Source organism: Canis aureus, chromosome 15 (assembly GCF_053574225.1).
Source record: "Canis aureus isolate CA01 chromosome 15, VMU_Caureus_v.1.0, whole genome shotgun sequence".
Taxonomy (NCBI): Eukaryota; Metazoa; Chordata; class Mammalia; order Carnivora; family Canidae; genus Canis; species Canis aureus.
In genome coordinates, this window is record NC_135625.1 from 45193150 (window position 1) to 45215977 (window position 22828).

Here is a 22828-nt window from a genome sequence, read left to right on the forward strand (position 1 = left end):
AGGACCCTGCACCAGCCACCAGGACTGTAACAGGAATGCTCTGTTACTGCCTCTCCCTTGGGAGCACCAGGTGGTCAAACCTAGGTCACAGGGCCTCTGCTGCCAGCTTACACAGACAGAGACTATCTGGACCCCACCTCTGGCCTGCAGTAGGGGTTTCCCCCAAAGTAGGAAGTTGTTCTTGATGAGTAGCCTAAAATCAACAAATGTACACTGAGTTGTTTCCCCTGTTTTTCGCTGAGATTTCAAGAATTCACATAAATTACCTAAAGTCATACATCCAGTCAGTGATGAAGCCAAGGTTTAAACTCTAGTCTGTTTTGGCTCATAACCTTACATTTTACTGCTGTCTTAAGGCTGTTAACCTTGTAGAAGCCACAGCTATAGTCTTGTGCACATTGAAATTTGAATGAAGCAAGGAGTATTAAATAGAAAATCTGTTGCTTTGTTTAGTTAGTTTTGTTTTTTGAAGGTTGCACATTTCCAGCTGGTCTGGTTCCATTGGAAAAATCTGGCTCAGTTTGAGAAGTTGATCATTGGATACTCTATAATATATATATAGTCTAGTCTAGCCTTTGTCTATTTCAGAATAAATTGTACTCCTGAATTTTCTTCAATATTTTTCTGAACCCTTCAGGAGTTTACTTGAAGGTAAACCCATACCAATCCAACCTCCCACCTGGACCTTCTACCCATGGAAATGACTTTCTAAAGCTCCAGATCACAACTTTGATATTTCAGGAATTTGAATGTTCCTAACACTCTGTGTTCCATTCTTTCCTTTGGTTGGAATTTCTTATTAAGAAGTTAAAATAGTATCCATGTAGTTGGAGCAGTTTGATTTTACTGTCCTTTTGAAAATGAAAGCCACAGATAGATTTGGACACAGAAAATGTCCCCAAATAACAATTTTTGCAGTTCCTTTTTTGACTAATATAACCATGGCTAGCTACTGCTTTATGCTTTAGTTGGTTAGACTGTTGGTCCCTCTCCTTCCAGTTTATCTTTCAGATTCCATCTCATCATCGGCTTCCTCAGGGAAGCCTTCCTAGACTTCTTAAGACCAGCTCTGAACCTGTTGGAGACTCTCAAAGTACCTTGTGTTTCTTCTCACATCAGTGGCACAGTTATTGTTTTCCATTTGCTTGTGGGATTATTTAATTATCTACTAATTATTGATTCTTTGACAAATGTCCATCTCAGTGTAGACTCAGTAGAAGCAGGAACCTGTCTGGTTTTGTGACTGTTCTGTTCTTAGTGCCTAACATAGTGAATGAAGGAAATTCTAGTGGTGAACAAAATTAAGTTGGTCTTTTGTCTTGCACCATAGAGCTTATAGTTACTCTTATGTAACACTAAGTGGTGACCATTTTTGGTGACATTAAATATGACTTGAATAACTAAGGACTGATAGAAACTGATAAAGTGACCTAACCTATCAAAGCAAACGAATCAAAGAATTGGAAAATGAAATTTTGTGGTTTCTAAGGATTTTCTGAAAAAGAGACAGCAAAGAGTGGTGCTCTCTCTCTACAACTCATGTGGGTTTTTTTGGGAAAAAAAATGAAAGTAGAGTCATGTACTTTGATTAGCATTATTTTTTACTCAGATAATAATTTGTCTTTTGTGTGAATCTCTACAAGGGCAGCAATCTCTGACCAATTTCATTACTCCCAGACACTGTGCCTGACATGTGTAAAGGACTTAGGGAATATTTGTTGAATTAACACTAAATGTTATAAAGAGATTATCGTGACTGGACTTACTGGATTAGCTTCTGGGGCAGATTATTTTCTCAGCACTTACCATCCCATCTATAATTATTGGTTTACTTCCTAGAAGAACATCTTTTATGGCTCTGAAATGATAACCATTTCAGCATTTGCATTTTGTGTGTATTTTGGGATAGAATGAAGAGTACCTTCTTGTGGCACAGAAAGAAGAATTTATAGTGTCTCAGGTATACATGATAGGTTTTTCTAGCATCCTAGAAGGCCTAAGCTGAGCATGACAGTGTTCTAGAAAATTATGTTATGAACACGTGAATGAAGTCTTCCTTCTGTACTTTCCTGTACTTCTAAATAGCGTATTTAATATTTGACCCTTATCTAAATGTTTTACATCACTGGATTTGGTTTTATGATGGAAAAATGATAGGTTTTTTTTCAAGTTTGGAACTATTACATGCTTACAGGGTGTCTTTCCCCCCTCAAGAATGTTATTTAATTTTAAATGTAAGAAGGTTCTATTTAAAGATTTTTTTTCCCCATCCTGTTGCTTTGTATGAGGAACAGATGGAACTAAAGCATGTGATAATAGAGGCAAGATTGAGGGCTGCTAGAGTGAGGCAGTGTGCCTTCATAGGTTGAACAAGTCATAGGGATTTTGACTTCAAACTGCCAATTGCAGAAGACAATTGGTTATTCCTTAAAATTAGACTTTTTAGATGATGAATTATGACCCAAAGAAACCTGTAGCCCCACTGCTAGACAGAACTTTTCACTTTTGTGCAGGGCTGAGATATGTAAAGATAAGCATGGTCAGACCTTTAGGAAAAGGGACAGTGGACAAAGGAAAGAGACTTGCTTGTTAGGCTGAGACTGAAGGATAGAGGGACTAGAGAATAGGTTCAGTGTCTGTTAGTGGATGGTGTGTCTGGTCCATTAAAGTAGTAGATTGGTGACACATGGCAATAGAGCTCAAGTTCAAACTGTCAGCACAGATGTCAGGCAGGTGAGCCTGCACGAGGCCTTGTGTGGTCGGACCACCTGTGGATCAGGATCGAGTCCTGGGGTGTAGAGCTCTAGAAGAATCTAGGCTATCACCATTTGCTGGGGTTCAAAATGGGTCCCCAGATAGGAAAAGTATCAGTATTATAGGAAAGCCTGAAAGAAGACAGGAAAATAAAGCAGGGAATAAGTTTTTATCTAATGTATCTATTACTTCAAAATCATTTGTTGTTTTTATGTACTCTCAGCAGTCACAATAAAGTAGACATTGTCCTCTAGAAGATTAACTAATTTTGCAATCATGTTGCTGTATGGAAAGGAATAGGACCCAGAGAATGGGAGCATGCATACCTCATTCTTGCCCCATCAGGAACAGGAGGCTGTCACACATTTTCTTGGACCCTAAGACTAGTTCCTAAGCTATTGGTGGAGTTGATTTTTCAGGTCTTCCCTGCAGTTATTGTATGAGTGGCTGGCGTCCATTTTACTTTTAGAGTCAATCTTCCTGTAGTGAAGTTTCCATTTCTGGGTAACCATTTTAAGCCTTACTGCAATCTGAAAAAATGTGTGGCCCTAGAATCCTTAGCTTTCAAGAAACAAACAACACAGGAGAAAAACAGCCTCTGTTAGAAATTAGGAAACCTGGACACAAGTCTCAGTTCTGTCACTTATTAGTTAGGAGATCCTAAACAAGTCACTTCATATTTCTGGGTCTCAGAAGCCTTCACTGGTGAAGTGAAGAGATCGAAGGTGATTATTTCTAAGGTCCCTTGTAGCTCTCTACCAATGAGCTGAAATCCAAATGAATGACCTAGAAGACAACCACTCATTAGCACCTTTATGACAGTAACACTAGCACCAGTATTAAATATGTGGGGCCACATGATAGTCATGGCCAGAGAGGCTCAGTGAGCACCTGACTCCCAGATGAACATTCTGTCACTTTACTCTCTTTTTAAAAAGACAGTGTGTTCTAAAGAACCGAGGGAAAGCCTCGAGAACTTTATATTAAGTGAATGTTACATCCACCACTCTGCTCTAAAAATAAAGTGAGCTGGTTTCATTTCCTCCTGCCAGATCACACGTCTCTCCCCACCCCCAGCCCTTCTATGTATCATGTCAATAATTTTACCTCTGGACAGTGGGTATTTAGAATTTATACCTAATTTATACCACTTTGGCTTATCTCCAGTTGTCTCTTCATAATTCAGTCTTTATCTTTTTCTGCTCGTGATTCCATGACATTTTCCTAGAAGGGAAAGAAGTGTCTACGTAGATACCATTGATGCTGTCTTCTCTATTTCATTTGGGGCCTACAGTCTTAAGTTCATTGATATTTCAAAGTATTTACCATTATAATTATGGTAATAGACTTTCCTGTTTTTTCTGACTTTTACCCCCAATGGGCTATGAGCTACCTAAAGTTAGGGGCCTCGTACTGGTGTTGTATATATCCCTAGCACCTGGTATCTAGTTGGCACACATGAACAAGGCATTAAATTGGATTAGTTTCTCTGGAACTCTGCCTGTGGAAAGGCTTAGGGAGTTTTTCTGTTACCCATTAACTGGGACACTTTTTTAGCAGCCTTTTAGGGTTTAGTATCCTAAGTCAGAGAAAGCATCAGGAGGTGAAGTGCTAATTTTCAGACTTCCAGTTAATTAATTTGTATAATTAAATTTCCCTTACCCTTTTTATTTCATGTGGAAGTGACTTTTATTTTCTATGAAAGCTTTTATGTAAAGTTATTTTAACTTCTAAATAGCTGGTGCTCTCTAGGAGGCCTGCCTTTATTTTATAGCAAGCAGACTCTCTGTGCACTGGCTGGCTAAAGTCTAAGGACAGTCAAGCCCACTCAGAGCAGGATGGGGCAGGACAGGGCCATCCAATAAGTCTCTGAAGTGATTCATACTGATTCTAGTTGTGAACCCCATAAATACCTAATCATGATGACAATGAGGGATATGAAATAAATGTAGGAAAAGGAAAATAAGACCTGTTCAGAAAACAATTAGAAAACCATATGGTTTAAATATTATTTAAGATGTAGAATATTACAGGCAGATTCACAACATCCCTTTTTTTTTTCAAGGATTTTTAAAATTAATTATTTGTTTATTTATTTGACACAGAGAGCACAAGCAGGGGGAGCGGTAGACAGAGGAAGAGGGAGATGGGCTGAACAGGGTGCCCGATGCAGAGCTGAATACAAGGACTCTAGGATCATGACCTGAGCTGAAGGCAGGTGCTTAACTGACTGAGTCACCCAGGTGCCCATAACTGCATCCTTATTTATGATAGTAAAGACTGTAAAGTAAATGTCCAATAAGATGATTCTGATAACATATGATACTTCACCACACTGGAATACTATGCAGCTATTAACAAGAATAAGGTAGCTTTGTGTTGATGTAGAAAGATCTTGAAAAGAGAAAAAAGCAAGAAACTAAAAGAATATATGCCATGCTTTCATTTATAGCCCATAAGAAGGAGAAAAAGCCCAACATACACTCTCACAGTGTATGTGGATGGATTATCTCTGGAGGGGTGCACAGGAAACTGGCAATAGTGCTTTTTTCTGGGGAGAGGACTGGGAAACTGGTGTGAGAGGGAACTTAAATTTCACTGCATACTCTTTTGTACCATTAGGAAATAAATTGTGTATTAAATATATTCATTTTTCAGAAAAAAGTTATGATGAATTTTCTTAGAAAGGTTAACAACATGAAATGCAGTAGAGAAGCAAAGCTTATTGTGTATTTAAGGAGTTTAATTATTCAACAAACAGTCCTTGAACTCCTGCTCTCTACCAGGTACTGTTGTCGGCTCAGAGGGGCCGATGACTTCAGACAGGAATGAGCATTATAAAGACCAGAAGATAGAGGTTACAGTTGAGAACAAGAGGGGTGGAGAGTGGGGCTCTTTTAGGAAGGGTGACAGAGAAAGTCTCCTGGAACGAGTAGCGGCTGAGCTCAACCCTGAATGATGAGAACCCAGCTATGTGGAGGATCAGGGTGGGGCAACAGAGTTCCAGGTGGGAGGACAGCAAATAGGAAGTGACTCAGGAAAGCTACAGTAAGGAAATGAGCTTGCATTTTATATGTGGGTTTAGTGAAAGCTACAGTCCAGTGCATGAAACTGGAATGGAGAGACAGTCCTGACTGAAGGAGAGAGTGTATTGGGAAGTGGTGGGAATTAAGCTTAGGTCAGTAGGATGAGGCCCACACCACTAGTCATGAGTGCTAGGGGTCCTGCCAGCTTCTCCACATACCTATTGGTGGACATGCTCAGATAGGTATCATCTGTTGTTAATTCGTAGAGCACTAGCAGCGTTGCAGTGGTTCTCTTCACTCTGTCCAGATAGAAGTTTGGAACAGAAAATATAGGGGAAGTAAAGGGAAGGAATTTTCCCTCCCTGACTTGCAGAAAGATTTATTCTAGGCTTAAAAAGGAAGGGGCCAATGTAGACAGCCATAGTTTGTGGAAGACTGTATGGTTGGTGGCATGATCCCGAACTGAACTCTCTCATCTATAAAATGGTAGGGATTGTAATGTGACGTCAACCCACTTCACAAAATTGCCAAATTGCAATCAAAACAAGATAACAAATGTTGCTTCTATAAAGTGTTAACAGATGAAAATTGTTATTAATAATGACATTACAGGAATAATAGTGCCATTTGGGCAGTCTGTGGGTAGAAAGAGAATATTTCTGCTAAACAGAAATCAAGTTGTATGTCACAATCCATTTCTGTACATACTAACACGTGGTTTTCATTCTTTTTATGTAACCTTTTTGGTGGAAAAAAGGAAATTCAGTTCATCAGGAAACAAGTTTTAACTCCTTATTATAGTGACTAGCAAATATCCAAAAGACATATTTCTTTTAAACCAGTATTCTGTTTTATAACCATGCTGAGGCAGGGGCTTTTGTCTTTTACAAAGTACTTTTTGAATTTTTATCTTGCCTCTGCTGTTAGTTCCTTCATGGGTTCTACCTCAGGCTTACTTGTGTTAAATGAAGATATGTTCCTATATAAACATCATGCATATTTTAAATCTGAATTATGCATATTTTAAATGATCAACTTTATCATAATGTTATAGCACTTCTTTTTATGTCTTTGGAACATGCTTTGTAATATGTAAAGCTGCTGCATTTTTGTTTTTGTTTTTATTCTTTAATTTAAAGAACAGTTATGCAATCGCTTAAGATTACCTGAGAAAAGAGGAAAAATCAACTGCATAGTAACCAAAAAGATGTTATAGACTCTGAAATGGATTCTTAGAGGAGATCCCCAAGATCTTCTAAAAAGCTATCATCTATTATTATTTTAGACAAAATTCTATCAAAAATAAATTTCTTTTTCTTTTTTTTTTTTGTTTATAACAGAGTTGAAGTATCAAGTGCCTTCAGAGATAAAAGATGGAAAGTAAAGAAGTCTAGAGGAGGGTGGGAGGAAGCCCCTGACCTGGGGTGAAACAAAACCCCAAGTCCAAATATCACTTTGCCTGGGCTGATTGACAGTGGATAAAATGGCCTGGACACCATTGGTGTTCTTAAGTGGTGGTTAAGTTCTGTGCTTTACCACGTACTACGTACAAAATTTATAATCCTGAGTCATCGAGGGAGAGTTCAGACTTGAGGATTGGATCAATTGAGGCCCCACTCTCTTCCTAGATTGGCATTTTACAAACTATTTTAAAATTTTTAAATTTGTATTAATACTAAAGCTTCTTTTATCTGGAGGTTATCTGGCTGACACTCTTTCTACTCCTGAGAGGCCAGATAAGTGAGACATTGTATTCCTGAGTGTTATACTCGAAACTGACTCTGTGTGTCAGGAACGGAAATTATTTGGTCTTCTAATAAACTCCAATTTGTAATTCTTACTCAGAAGGTTGTATGTGCTATTTACACTGACAAGCATTTACAGCTATTGGAAAAACTTACTTCTTTTTATTGATTGGAATCGGTTTTATTGCTCTTATTCTAAACCATATTTAAAATTAACATGCGAACTGACTTTTTAGTGTGATAGGAAGGTAGCATAACCTTTTTTTATTCTGGATTTTTCATACAATGTGACACAATTCCTGTCTAAATATATGACTAAGTACTCTAAGGTCATAATAAACATTTAATTCTTTAGAAGGCTATACAGTTTAAATGACTGTTAAATAGTCTGTGGCCTGGAGAAAGAGGAAAATAAATGATCTTTGGAGATGCCTTTGTGGCTACCACCCTTTTCCTAGCCCATAACTCATGAGCCTTTTGATTTCCATCCTTATTCCCCCCTCCTTTTGGAGATTTATCTCTGTTCCCACCCCACATGGTGCCTAGCAGGTTACTTGAGACTTTTATTTGTGCTATCTTTATTTTGTTGTTGACATTAATGAGCTTGCTGCACAATATCACAAGAGAAACGGTGTTGCTATTTGGAATGTTAATGAATAGCTTGCCTGGCCAGTTGCCATTTGTTCCAGCGTGTGAATATGGAGCGTGCATGCGCGTGCGTGTGCGTGTGTGTGTGTGTGTGTGTGTGTAAAAGAGAGGCAAGTAGCAGGGGTGGGATTGCATTTTTTTCCTCTTCGCAGCCAGTGACGTGAGCCGTGCCTGGAACAATCAGACTCGCTGCAAACAGGGTTGTTGAAGATGCTGGGGGAGGCAGCCTGGTGTTTCTTAAGCTAACGCAGATCTCGGCTCTCGGAGCTGCTCAGGCACAACCGGACGGAGTTCCTTCAGCATAGAGCCTTTCAGCGGTTGGAAAGTGCCTTTCTATTTCTCCCAACCTCCTTCCCGTCAACCTGCAACATGATTGGCGTGAACAGTGTTCAGAGTACCAGCAAGGTGCGGGTGAGGACCTCAGGTTCCGTGAAATACTCCCGGGAGGATTCTATCCGGCGGCAGTCCCACCGGTCAAAGTCTATGAAAATTTCTAACTCCTCAGAGTTTTCAGCTAAGGATACCAAGGTAAAGAAATACCATGTTAAACTGCATTGACAATTTGATAGTCTTGCCAGTGTTGAATGTGCAGTGACAGAATGGGAGAGTAAGGTGTATAGAATGGTTCTAAGACAATCAGGTGAGATCAGTTGACAGGGGTGGTATCTGAACTCCAGATAGGAAGATTGTGGCTACATGGGTCAGTTTTGTAAAGAGCCCATTTGTGGAAGAGAGAAGGTGAGGCAATGCTCAAAATGAGATGACTGTGAGAAAGTGTTGGTTGGCACATCGATCTTGTTTTTAGTCTCAGAAAGGTTGCCTTGACAGATGATTTGCCAGTGCAGTGTATTTTTAGAACATCAGGAATACAGAGACATTGTGTATGATTTTAGCATTCAGTTAGTCCCCTTGCTTCCCCTTCTCTGCTCTGCCCACAGTATATGGAGCTGAGGTACAATAGCAACCTGGTCTTACTAAACTACATTCTTGCCTTGTACAGAGGCATTAGCCTGAGGTATATGTAATCGGGAAGATTTTCTTCTTTCATTTTTCTTACACGTGTGTTGGCTGTGCTGCCATTAATTGCTTGTCTTTTTGTGATTGTCTGTAGGATGATATTATCTCTGTTCATATGAAATATGAAGGGAGTGATTACGTAGTGAAATGGGCATTTACTACATGCAACATATTCTTGAGATTCTTCCCACCACCATCTGTGTGAGCAGGGTACTCAGAAACACTCCCACTCCACAGGTTTAAAAATGGAATCATAGAATCATAGGATCATAGAACTCTAAGGCTGGAGATGTAGATGATTATGATGGAGATTTCGGAGGTATGAAAATGCACAGAAAAAGCCTCAGAAGGTAGATCTCCGTGTCCTTTCAGTCTTTTCACAAGTCGTATATCCAGACCCCCGGAGAGTGACATTAGGCTTTCACAACCTCCCACCTTTCACCTTCCCGGTCCCCTTCTATGGCATTTATATTATTGAAAGCCTTTGGCAATATCAGATTCCTTTCAAAGAATGGCAGGGGTGAGGAATTGGGGCGGGGGGTGCAGAATACCTTAATGTGACTTTAAGAAACATGTTGGCTTTCTAGCCACCCGCCACCCCCTTAGATCATGACACAGTGGGATGTAACCCACTGTGGTTATTAGCATTAACAAATTTTCTAGCCAGAACGTCTTCAAATATAGCTCTTTCCCCTTCGGTATTTTTTTTTTTAAAGCTGTAGCTTTGGGGAGAAACGTGTCTTCACGTGTCCTGTTCACATGTAATCTTCACCGTCCTGTCATTGGGACCCACACAGTGATGTATCGGTCTCTGTTGAGACTGCCGTGAGACCTCCTGTGGTGTCATGACTACTGTGTCATGCTATGATAGACCTGGATGGCTTATTATACTATTAAATAACTAAATGTATGTAAGCATATGTATGATTCTCAACATGGCTTTAACATTAGCTTCTACTAGGAATGCTAAGAAGCATCTTTTAGATTTTGTTTTAACATGAATTTTACCCTACAGTATTCAGTCAGAGACTTTGGGAAATTAACAGATCATCATCATCTACCACCAATCCTGATGGTAATGTGAGCATTATAATATTAGTCTGTTTGCCCAGAATTATGGCTGTATACTGTAATTAATGTTGGAATCTAGCATAGATGTGAGAGGAAAAGACTTTCTACTGTCTTCTCTGTTTGTTACACAGTATAGGTTTTCTTATTTGACATTGCATCTGTGCAAGAGAAAGCCAAGAATTTTTTTTTTTTTTAATAACACAAACATTACAAGGAGTGAACAGTATAAAAGACCCCTGGTAGAATTGTAATCAATATGTCATCATATAATACTTCGGAAATGATAATCAAATTTTTTTAATTATATTTTTTAAACATTTGTGGTCTTAAGTTCTAGAGTGCATATTTAAGAATGTAATTCAAGTCCCCAATATCTCACAAGAGATATTTTTGTAGGATTATGTAGTCTTTTAAAACTGAACACCAGGAGCTAATAGAAAATCACTAGAACAGGAAATTAGATAGATTGAACTTCATCTTTCACTAGCGATTTTTACTGCCTAAATGAAGTTAACTGAGTAACACTAAAGATTGTACCCTAAATACAGGGGATTGAATTGTATTATAGTTGCATAAATACATATCAACACATATTTCTATCCACAGTGTACACATTTTACTCTGGGGGGTTAATAATCAATTCTTGTTCACTGGTAGTACTTTGTTAGCACTCAAATTAGTGTTTCTTCCTGCTAACCATGTAAATAACACTCTTTAATTATCTGACTTTTTATACAAAATAAAAGAGATCTACTCCAATGATTAGAAAAAATTTCTCCCCTAATCCCTTCCAAAAATTTGGTAAGGTGTTTGTGATATATGCTCCTGGGATTTAATTTTCTCTCTCTGGAACTCTGGTTCTTTCTAGAATAGGGATATCAAATGTCCTTTGTAGAGAGTTGGAATTGGAACATGTTTTGTATTCCTTAAAAGCTTTCATTTTTCATGTTTGTAACTTCTGTTTTGTTGTTTATTGAAAACCTAATGGTTTAATGTAAATTTGATTCAACGGTTTTCCTCCCTTTTTATCTAGTTTATTCATATTTGTTCTTCATTTGAAGTCTTAAAGGACTTCTGAAAGGATTAGGTATTTTTGCCTTTGATTTTAGCAAAATATCTTAAAAGCTTCCCTTGATCTAATCATTTTAAATTAAGAAAATTGAATTTTCTAATCTTTTGTGGTTAATTTTGACATAGTCTGAAGAATGTTATTTGTACTACCAAAACACAGTCTATATGTTATTTTCTTTGAAACTTGATTTTCTGTATGGTCTTTTTCTTTTTTCTTCAAGGTATTTTAAACTATTCTTTAGACCTCTGGATAGAATGTGGCTTTGTCCTTTTCTAGGTAACATTGCTTATATCAAGTTCTGAAGCAGATAAAATGGATAGGACACATGTTCAGTATGTTTTAGAAGACTATGCATTTTTGTGGAGGACACAGTCAATGTTCAAATGTATTAATAAGTCTTACTTTGACTTAAGCTGTTTATCACAAGGGTCTGTCATTGGAAGAGTTACCAGTGAGGCTCCTGGCCATGAGGGGGCAGTGCAGACCTTCCTGCTGTCAGGTCCAGCTGGTTGCTATGACTTTGACAGAAGTAACGTTTTGGAATCAATTTCTTAACAGGCAAGTGCTCGAGAATTTGGTGTGTGTAGTATAAGAAATGTTGAGTAGGCCTCAATTCTGCCAGGAATTTTCACAGGTCTCCCTTGGATTTAGTTATACCTCAAATATAAATTATTTTGTTATTCCTTATTTTTTAACTTGAGTAAGTCAATTACAAGTTTAAAACATAAGTCTGTAAAAGTTGATATTGATAAGATCACTTATTTACTTCATCTCTTGCCGGACTGCAGGGAGCCCAGCAGGGAGCCTGCTTCTCCTTCTGCCTGTGTCTCTGTGTCTCTCTGTGTCTCTCTGTGTCTTTCATGAATAAATAAATAAATAAAATCATTAAAAAAAAACCCCAAAACCTGGTACTTTGGATAGTGCAAAATGGAAGAAGTTGGCCATTTGCTGTCTGTGCCAGGGTGTTGCATCCTGGTGTTCCCTATAATTAACACTGTGTGCCTAGACAGATACTTCTCCCTAGGACTCATCCATAAAATGCAGGGGTTGATAGAATGATAGCTTTGTTCTGAGCAATGTTAATTTTAGAAATCTTGCGGGGGCTGATGGGGGTTATTTCCTCTCTAAAAGGAACCTAAAGACTGAGCTAGATTCAGGGAAGATGAGTTTTATATGTATTTGGATAAAACTCTTCCTGTGCTAGGAGATGTTAACCATAAACATGTAAGTGCCTAATTCATTGCTTTGTAAAACATGTTGCGGTTGTGGTGAAAGACCCCATCAACTCTATTCTCTCCATCCTGCATAAGCTTGCCTGTTATTTCTTTACATTGTTAGGTAAATGTTACTCATTTCCCCTTCTGTGAATCAAATCTATACGACAAGGGAACCTTAAAGATACCACTACAATGCCCATTGCAATCCAAAGTTTTTCATGAGAGGTTTGCAGATTGTTGTCTTTCTCTACTAGATCCCTTTTGTGCTTTAGATTAAGGCTAAAGCCTGGGAAGGAGATTCTGGTCAAATGGATCATTTATATCTGTCTTTTTAAAAATGTATATCTCATACATTATGGGAAAAATCCTTAGTCATAATTTGAAAAATTTCGTGCAAATGTCTGTTTATATATATTTTATTATTAAATGGAAGCAGAACATCTTTTAATCTTGTAAATTCATCCCTACTTGGATCCTTTCAGAAGGACAGGAGATTTAAACAATTGGGATCAGAATTCAAGAACATCTCTCTGTACTAGTTATAACTCTGGCACTTGAGAAAATTAGAGAGCAAGTGTTTTTTACAAAACAAATCTGATAGTGTAAAGATAAAAATAATTTTATCTCCAGAACTCTGTGCTTTTCTTTCATTGGCTCTACACTAGAGTCACTTCTTGTATTTCAAGAAGTTACACTTTTCCTTCAGATGTGATTCTACTAGACTAACAAATTTTGATGTTCTAAAGTGGTCTTTACCCAAAGGAGGTGTTAGGAAGAGACCTGGCTCCTTCTGGAAGATATTTCTGCAGACTATATTATTATCAATAGCCGTTTAACTCTCCTATGACTTTAGTCAGCCTTGCCTCCAAATAGAAGCTTGTACTACTTTTGGGTTTATTTTGAAATAATAAAGCTAGCAAAGTGATACTGGTTTTTGTTGTTGGTTTGGGTTTTTTTTCTATTTTCGTTTAAGCCCTAACCCTACCTCCCACCACCACCAGCTTGTTTCTGAGTTTCTCAGCTCTTGCCAGTACTTTCATGTAAATTAATATTTTTCCCTTAGATAATACAAATTATTTGAGTGTTGAGCAAACTGTGCTCCTGATAAAATGACCCTTGTTGACCCTTGAATATAATTAAAAGCAGATCTTATCATTTACTCATTTTTCACTTGATTAAAGTACCAGTAGAGTTGTGCTTGATTTGAGTGTCTCTAAAATAATTCCCAGTGTCATACTGTGTTCTTGATCTGCTACCTCATGCCTTTCTATTTGAACACATTCTTCCAGTGATGGTACTCTAAAGCAGGTGTTTCAGGGTTTCCATGTAGTATTTGGACATTGTAAGGAAATTGCTGGCCCATGCCATCATTCTTGGCAAGTAGTATAATACCCTTGTCAGAATCAAGGAAAAGGAAAAAAAAAATCTATCAAATATTAAGATCAGAGTTCAGGGAGGAAAAAAGAATCCTCTCATTTTTAAGAGTTTTTGAAGCTTGAGGGAACTTAGTAGCATCGTGATAACCTGAACTTAACCATCTGGGAGCTCTTGTGTGGGAATATGCATGGTGACCAGATGTCCTGATTTCCCAGGATGATGCCTTTCCTTTATTTATCCTGTTATTAGATCATGCCTGGTTGCCTGGTTTATAATTTAGAGATTGCATTCAGTTTAGGGACTAATAGATTTTTGGAAAATATTTCTATTTACTCATCCATAGTGATACAGAAACCATGAGGAGCTGGGCAAGGTGGCTCCTCCTCAGTCATTTATCATGGGATTTTCTATTTTATCTTTGATCTTAATTAAGATTTTGGAGCATTATCTTTTTTTTTTTTTTTAAAGATTTTATTTATTTATTCATGATAGTCACAGAGGAAAGAGAGAGAGGCAGAGACACAGGCAGAGGGAGAAGCAGGCTCCATGCACCGGGAGCCCGACGTGGGACTCGATCCCGGGTCTCCAGGATCGTGCCCTGGGCCAAAGGCAGGCGCCAAACCGCTGCGCCACCCAGGGATCCCGCATTATCTTATTCTTTAAGCAGATCACTTTTCATTGCTTTTTAAAAGCCAATCTTTCACATTCTGATGGTACAACATTTGGTTTATTTGTGCATATAGGTCATCTGATCTTTGTGGAATTTGTTTTTCTAGGTAGATTACTTAGAGTGCTTCATGTCAAAAATTTTAAGAAAGTACTGGCTGAAACTCAATTTTTATAGTCTGACTCATCTCATAACATAACACTGGTTGTAGCCTACAGTTAAGTGTTGGAAGGCAGGATGATACCCAAGGCACTGGAGTCATTAATATACTTACTCATCACCAGATTCAAATCTGGCAAGCCATGCTTTTCTTTGATTCTACCAAATTAAACAATATTCTATAGCTTTTCCGGACACAATAATCCCCTTGCATCCAGGTGCAATTAGGTGGGGTCAGTTTCCACTCTGTAATTGAGAAATCCGCTGGATCATGCTGAGCTGTTTACAGCGAAATAGGAACTTCGCTAGACCCTTGGAGCTCCTAGCAGCTCATGACAAGGGAGTTCATTCCTATGGAGCTTTTTATTAGTTTTCTTCTAAGATTTCCCAGTGTAAGCAAACTAGAAGTGTTGAGGTCTAGCTAATTAAGTAGACTGAATAGGCAGACAGATACAGGAGAATGCTTTGACAGAAAAAGCTCTTTATAGGCACGTAGGATTGCTAAAATACCAGCAGTCACTGGTATATAAATCAGTGCACTGATTTATAACAATTCTCCTCAGAGTACTTTTTAAAGAACAGGTAAAATAGAAAGACTCTCCAGAATACTTTAATTATGATTGGGCAGTATTTTAAGGGGATTTTTGTATGTTTCATTAACCTCCTGTTGTGACCTCTAAGAATATTGATTAAGTGGTATTTACATACTGCAAAAGCATAACTCTTAAAAATAAAGATAATAGTATGCTTTTTTCTCCATGCCTATATAAACCTCACTAAAATGACAATAGAACTCCATAGATCTTAAAGGACACAGAATGAGACCTGATGCCCTCAAAATGTCAAAAAAAAAAAAATTTGAAATATGGAAAGCTTACAGACGTCAACTATTTATCACCCCAGAGAAAGCTGAAACCCAGGTGGCTGCAGGCCTGGAAGCCAAGAAAAGATGACTGATGTTTCCCCATAGAACACAAGGAAAGTCTAGGAATTGGATGCACTGGTTACATCTAAGGGCAGTGGGTCAAAACAAGAAGACCCTTTAAAGGTTCTAAATTAATAACTAGACACTATCAATGCCCTCCCTACTTTGTAGAGTCGAATGACCTTACTCTCCTCATCTTCTGCAACTCCTGTCTTAGAAGATTAGCCCAAAAGCTTTGGACATAGGAATTCAGGCTTAGTTGAGGCCAATAATAGTGAGATTCCAACATTGAAAATAGCAAATTTAAGGGTAAAGTACACACATTTCACAGTGGGTAGACTCTTCCCTTTCTCCTCATTCATGTACTTTTTCTTAGTTACTTGAAGAATAGGAGGTTTGTATCCAGTAAACAGGAAATCTAATAGCAAAGAGGCAGAGGAAAACCTCAGGATGATAATAAAGGGAAACCTTAGAACATCAACTATGCAGGAGATAGAAACCAACCAGTTTTGAGTGGGAGAATAGAGGTTTCCAAGGATGCTTCCAACAATGTCACTGAGAAAATATGTGAAATGTTGGACCATATGGAGGAGGAGAGTCACGGTTCTTTTGGAGATTGTGGAGGTGAATTAGACATAGGCTTTTGAAAATGAAGTAAACAACAAAATCAGGTAATAACTCCAGAGAAAACAAAAAGGTCACAACAAAACAAATGAAACAGTGCATACATAGCTCAGGGGTGGATTATATCGGAGCAGTCATAATAATGTAAGCACTGAAAATGGATGTAGTGCTAAATTGTGATTGTGATATAATTATAGTGAAAGGATTAGAGGTGCAAGAGGGAAGAGAGAGTGAGAGTCAGCTGTGTGTATGTGTGAGTGAGAAAGAGGGAGAGAGAGAAGTGCCCTTTTTCCACAAATCAATAGGTGAAAGTCAATAGGTCATACTGAAAATACAAAAAACCAAAAGGAATTGAAAGAGATTATTTCTGGGCAGCAAGAATCAGAGGTAAATCAAGGGATTGTTATATTCATTATATGCCTTTTAGTAATTGTTTTATTATAAAAATTACAGACATGTGTTGCCTTGTTAAGCTTTTTAAAATGAATAGAAAATAGCAAACACACACACACACACACACACACACACAGGACTAGAATATTTTCCAGTGAATAAAATGGTTCCTGTAGAAAGGCTAGAGGAGGAGTTGGCAACAGAGTAGGACACTGGGCTTGCCTCATCCCATGAATATAACTAGATAACTATCAAATCATCCTAAATGCCCCAGAAATCAATCTGAATACTGCCAAAACAAACTTCACAACTAAAGTTAGAGAAGAGGACACATCAAAGAAGGTAAGAAGTGTGGATACACAGGCTGGAAGAGAAAGGGAGCATGGCTGCTGTGATAGGGAGGGAGCCACAGTCATGGAGTAAGAGGCAGATGAGCACATAGGAGAGCTCATGGGGCAAACAAATCACCATTGTAATTGGCTTGGAAAGCAAGAGGGTCCAAATTTTGTAGTTCCTGCAAACAGTGGGGCTTAAAGCCTAGAGTTTTAAAGGTCAACCTGCTTTGGCTCTGGGAGACCTCAGAGGGCATTGGGACTACTCTTGAGGAGAAGGCAAGCAAACAACCTGTGGACCTGCAGTGAGGAAACAATCTGAAGAACACCCAGGGCATAGAGTGGGGAGGTTATTTGCTCATCTCTTGGAGCTCACCCCAGAGAGAGAGCATTCACAGACAGCCTTCCAGGAAATAAGGAACTGGCACGCATTATTTCCCTTCCCTGCCTTCAGCATAAGCTCAGGCCATCTGCAGGAACCAGCACAGCACCAACACTCGCTCCCTAACTTGCTTACACCAAGCCCCACCCCCATGCTCTAGTGGAACAGCCGCTCCCAGTCTTGCCTTAGCCACAACATGTCACCCCTTCCCCCAGAAGACAGGTCCAAACCCCTGCTCACATCAATATCCTGATATGAAATTTTTTGTAGAGCCTTTTACTAGTGGAAGTGACAGATCTCATTTCACAAGCAGACAGTGCATACCTAGATAAAATGCACTGCATTCAGGCCAAGGAACAAACACTGCCACAGCAAAAGGAGACTCCGCAGACAACTGGCCACAAGGATAAAGCCCCAAGGACACAAAAGCAGAGCACAAGCAGTACACATTGGAGACAATTCCAAGAATGCCAGAATCTAAGCAATAGGGGACGCTACACAGCAAGGCACTACAAGACCTCTTCTTCATAAGGCCATTATCCTCAAGAGCAGGAGATTATAGCTGACTTTCATAACACAGAAACAGACATAGAACCTTAAACAAAATCAGAGGACAGAGAAATTTATCCCAAATGAAAGAACAGGACAACGCCGCAGCCAGAGATCTAAGTGAAACAGATATAAGTAATATACCTGATAGAGAATTTACAGTAACGACCATAAGGATACTCACCGGACTTGAGAAGAGAGTTGAAGACATGAGTGAGACCTTTAACATGGAGGTAAGGAATAATATAGCAGAGATAAAAGGTTCAGTAATTGAAGAGCACACTTGATGAAATGAACAGCACAACGGAAGAAGCAGAGGAATGAATTAGTGACTTAGAAGACAGAGTAATGGAAATTAAGCTAACTGAAAGAGAAAAAAGAATTATGCAAAATGAAAACAGACTTAGGGAACTCAGTGACTCCATTTGTAACAACATTTGTATTATAGGAGTCCTGGAAGAAGAGAGACCAAAAGGGGAGAAGATTTATTTGAAGAAATAATAGCTGAAAACATCCCTCATCCAGGGAAGGAGACAGACATCCAGATCCAAGAGACACAGAGAACTACTATCAAAATGAACAAAAGCAGATCCTCACCAAGACATAATCAAATTGGCAAAATACAGTGATAAAACATTTTAAAAGCAGCAAGATAAAAGAAGACAGTAACTCAAAAGGAAAACACATAAGGCTAGTGGGGTATTTTTCAGCAGAAACTTTAAGAGCCAAAAGGGAGTGGCATAATATATTCCAAGTGCTGAATGGGAAAAGCCTACAGCCAAGAATAGCCATCAAGGCTATCATACAGAACAGAAAGAGATAGTTTCCCAAACAAATGAAAAATAAAAGAGGTTGTGATCACTAAATCAGCCATGCAAGAAATATGTTTTTAATTTTATTTAAATTCAAGTTACCATATACTGTAATATTAGTTTCAGGAGTAGTATTTAGTGATTGATCACTTACATATAGCACCCACTGCTCATCCCAGCAAGTACTCTGTTTAATACCCATCACCCATTTAGCCCATCCCCCCCAATCTCCCCTCTAGCCACCCTCAGTTTGTCTCTTAGCTATAGAGTCTCTTATGGTTTGCCTCCCTCTCAGTTTTTCTCTTATTTTTCCTTCCCTTCCCCTATGGTCATCTGTTTTGTTACAGAAATTCCACATGAGTGAAGTTATATAGTATTTGTCTTTCTCTGACTTATTTTACTTAGCATAATATACTCTAGGTCCATCCAGCCATGCAAGAAATATTAAAGGGGACTCTTTGGGTGTAAAGGGGACACTAAAAGTGACAGTATAAAAGTAGGAAACACAAAAGCTATAAAAATAAATACTTCTTTAAAAAAATCAGTCATGAAACCCACAAAATAAAAGTACAGAAAGTATGAAAACATAAACCTAAAGTGCAGGGAAGAGTAAAGTATGAGTTCAAACCTAAATGACCATCAACTTAATATAGATTGCTATATGCAGAAGAGGTTATATTCAAACCTAATGATAAGCATATATCAAAACCCACTAATAAACATGAAGAATAAAGAGAAAGAGATCCAAATATATCACTGAAGAGAATAAGCAACTCATGAAACAGAGAAAAGATCAGAGAAAATATTAAGAAACAATCACAAAACAAATAATAAGACAACAGTAAGTATATATCAATAATTATTTTGGTTTGTTTTATTTTTTAAGATTTTATTTATTTACTTGAGAGAGAAAGAGTGAGTGCATAGAGGAAGAGGGTGAAGCAGACCCCTGCTGATCAGGGAGCCTGATGTGGGGCTCAGTCCCTGGATTATGACCTGAGCCAAACGCAGATCTGGCTGATTGAGCTACCCAGGTGCCCCTCAATAATTACCTTGGATGTAAATGGACTAAATGCTCCAATCAAAAGACATAAGGTGACAGTGAATAAAAAAACTGATACTCATCTATATAGTGCTTACAAGAGACTCATTTCAGACTTAAAGACACCTGCAGATTGAAAGTGAGGGGATGGAGAAACATCTATCATGTGAAGAGATTTCAAAAGAAAGCTGGAGTAGCAATATTTATATCAGACTAGACTTTTTTTTTTTTAAGATTTTATTTATTCATGAGAAACAGAGAGAGGTAGAGACAGGCAGAGGGAGAAGCAGGCCCCATGCAGGGAGCCTGGCACAGAACTCAATCCCAGGTCTCCAGGATCATGCCCTGGGCCAAAGGCAGCACTAAACCACTGAACCACCCAGGCTGCCCCAAAGTAGACAGAGACTAAGAAAGAAACAAAGAAGGACACTATCTTATAAAGGGATAATCCAAAAAGAATGACAATTGTAAATATTTATGTACCCAATATAGGAGCACCCAAATGCATAAAATAGTTAATAACACACATAAAGGAACTAATCAATAATATAATAATAGTAGGGGACTTTAACACCTCACTTACATCAAAGTACAGATCATCTAAACAAAATCAAGAAGGAAACAATAGCTTTAAATGACACACTGGACCAGATGGCTTTAACAGATATATTCAGAACATTCCATCCTAAAGCAGCAGAAGACACATTCCTTTCAAGAGCACATGGAACATTTGTCAGAATAGATCACATATTAGCCCACAAAACAAACCTCAACAAATTTAAGATCAAAGTCATGCTATGTATCTTTTCTGACCATGACACTATGATACTAGAAGTCAGTCATAAGAAAAAAATTTGGAAAGACCATAAATACATAGAGGATAAATAACATGATACTAAGCAATGAATGAATCCAATGGGAATTAAAAGAAGCTATTAAAATACATGGAAACAAATGAAAATAACACAATAGCCAAAACCTCTGGGATGCAGTAAAAGTTGTTCCAAGAGGGAAGTTTATAGCAACACAAGCCTAACTCAAGAAGCAAGAAAAATAGCAAACAGCCTAACCTCACCCCTGAAGGAGCTAGGAAAAGAACAACAAAACCTAAAACTAGCAGAAAGAAAGAAATAATAAAGATTGAACAGAAATAAATGAAATGGAAAGTAAAAAAAAAAACAATAGAACAGATTTAAAAAATCAGGAGCTGGTTCTTTGAAAAGAACCAATAAAATTGATAAACCTCCAGCCAGACAAATCAAGAAGAAAAGAGAAAGGACTCAAATAAATTAAACCATGAGGACTCAAATAAATTAAACCATGAATGAGAGGAGAAACAACAACCAACACCAAAGAAATACAAATAATTATTTTTTAAAAAGATTTTATTTTACAAATCAAAACCACAATGAGATACCACCTCACACCAGTGAGAATGGGGAAAATTAACAAGGCAGGAAACAACAAATGTTGGAGAGGATGCGGAGAAAAGGGAACCCTCTTACACTGTTGGTGGGAATGTGAACTGGTGCAGCCACTCTGGAAAACTGTGTGGAGGTTCCTCAAACAGTTAAAAATATACCTGCCCTACGACCCAGCAATTGCACGGTTGGGGATTTACCCCAAAGATACAAATGCAATGAAATGCCGGGACACCTGCACCCCGATGTTTATAGCAGCAATGGCCACGATAGCCAAACTGTGGAAGCCTCGGTGTCCAACGAAAGATGAATGGATAAAGAAGATGTGGTTTATGTATACAATGGAATATTCCTCAGCCATTAGAAATGACAAATACCCACCATTTGCTTCGACGTGGATGGAACTGGAGGGTATTATGCTGAGTGAAGTAAGTCAGTCGGTGAAGGACACGCATTATATGTTCTCTTTCATTTGGGGAATATAAATAATAGTGAAAGGGAATATAAGGGAAGGGAGAAGAAATGTGTGGGAAATATCAGAAAGGGAGACAGAACGTAAAGACTGCTAACTCTGGGAAACGAACTAGGGGTGGTGGAAGGGGAGAAGAGCGGGGGGTGGGAGTGAATGGGTGACGGGCACTGGGGGTTATTCTGTAATGTTAGTAAATTGAACAGCAATAAAAAATAAATTTAAAAAAAAAGGGAAAAAAAAAGATTTTATTTATTCATGAGAGATACAGATAGAGGCAGACACAGACAGAGGAGAAGCAAGCTCTATGCAGGAAGCCCCATGTGGGACTCGATCCCGGGACTCCAGGATCACGCGGGGGGCTGAAAGCAGGCGCTAAACCACTGAGCCACCCAGGGATCCCCCAGGTTGGACTTCTGTGTCAAATTCTAGGATATTTGAACGAACAGTATGCTAGTCTGACTGGTCAGAGACTTTATACTCTTGTCTTTCAAAATTTGGGGAGGAATAATTATATAACCCAGGCTCATTAGTTATACACAGAGGTGGAAATAGGAAGTGAAAGCACATTTGGTTTTAGGGAAACCAAAGGTCAAGGAAAAAATTATAAAGGCTGTAAAGTCAAACTGCCTATGATTCCATTTTGAGATCTTCCACTTAGTAGCACTGAACCTCTCTGCACTCTCTTTTCCTTCTCTGTAAAATAGGAGTAATACCCTTTGGTGGTGGTATACAGAGTATAAATGATGTAGGTTTTGCGCAACCCTAGGAACAGGTCTTGGCACTTGTTAACTACTCAGTAAATGTTAGCTGTTGACATAATTTGTCCATGATTCAAAATAAGTGATTCTCCCAATGCCCAGCATATGTTTGCCATGGGCTATTGATTCTCATGGAGTTGATTTGGCATGAAATGGAAAGATTCTGGATATTTAAATTCAAGTGTTCTGTAAAGTACTGAGGAGGATAGGAGTAGACTGCATGCAACAAAAGTAGTACCTTTTATTTATGTGTCATTTAACCAGAGTACAATGGTTTCATATCATCTTCACAATTCTGTGACGTAGGTGTTGTTATCTATTTTTACAGATGAAGAAAGTGAGGGTTTAGTGTTAGTGGCTAAAGT

General features: G+C 38.4%; 1 protein-coding gene across 13 annotated transcripts in view; it reads left to right on the plus strand.

The window, feature by feature from the left end:
- The window catches only part of PSD3 (pleckstrin and Sec7 domain containing 3), a 713619-nt gene that overhangs the window by 472016 nt on the left and 218775 nt on the right, over nucleotides 1-22828 (plus strand). Inside the window, exon 1 of one of the 13 annotated variants that reach the window (XM_077849468.1) lies at nucleotides 8344-8701. The exons of the other annotated variants lie outside the window; for them this stretch is intronic. Coding sequence (XP_077705594.1) covers nucleotides 8543-8701 — 159 coding nt within the window. The 5' untranslated portion in view covers nucleotides 8344-8542. Of the gene's footprint in view, nucleotides 1-8343; nucleotides 8702-22828 lie in introns of those variants that run through there. 13 annotated transcript variants of the gene reach the window in all.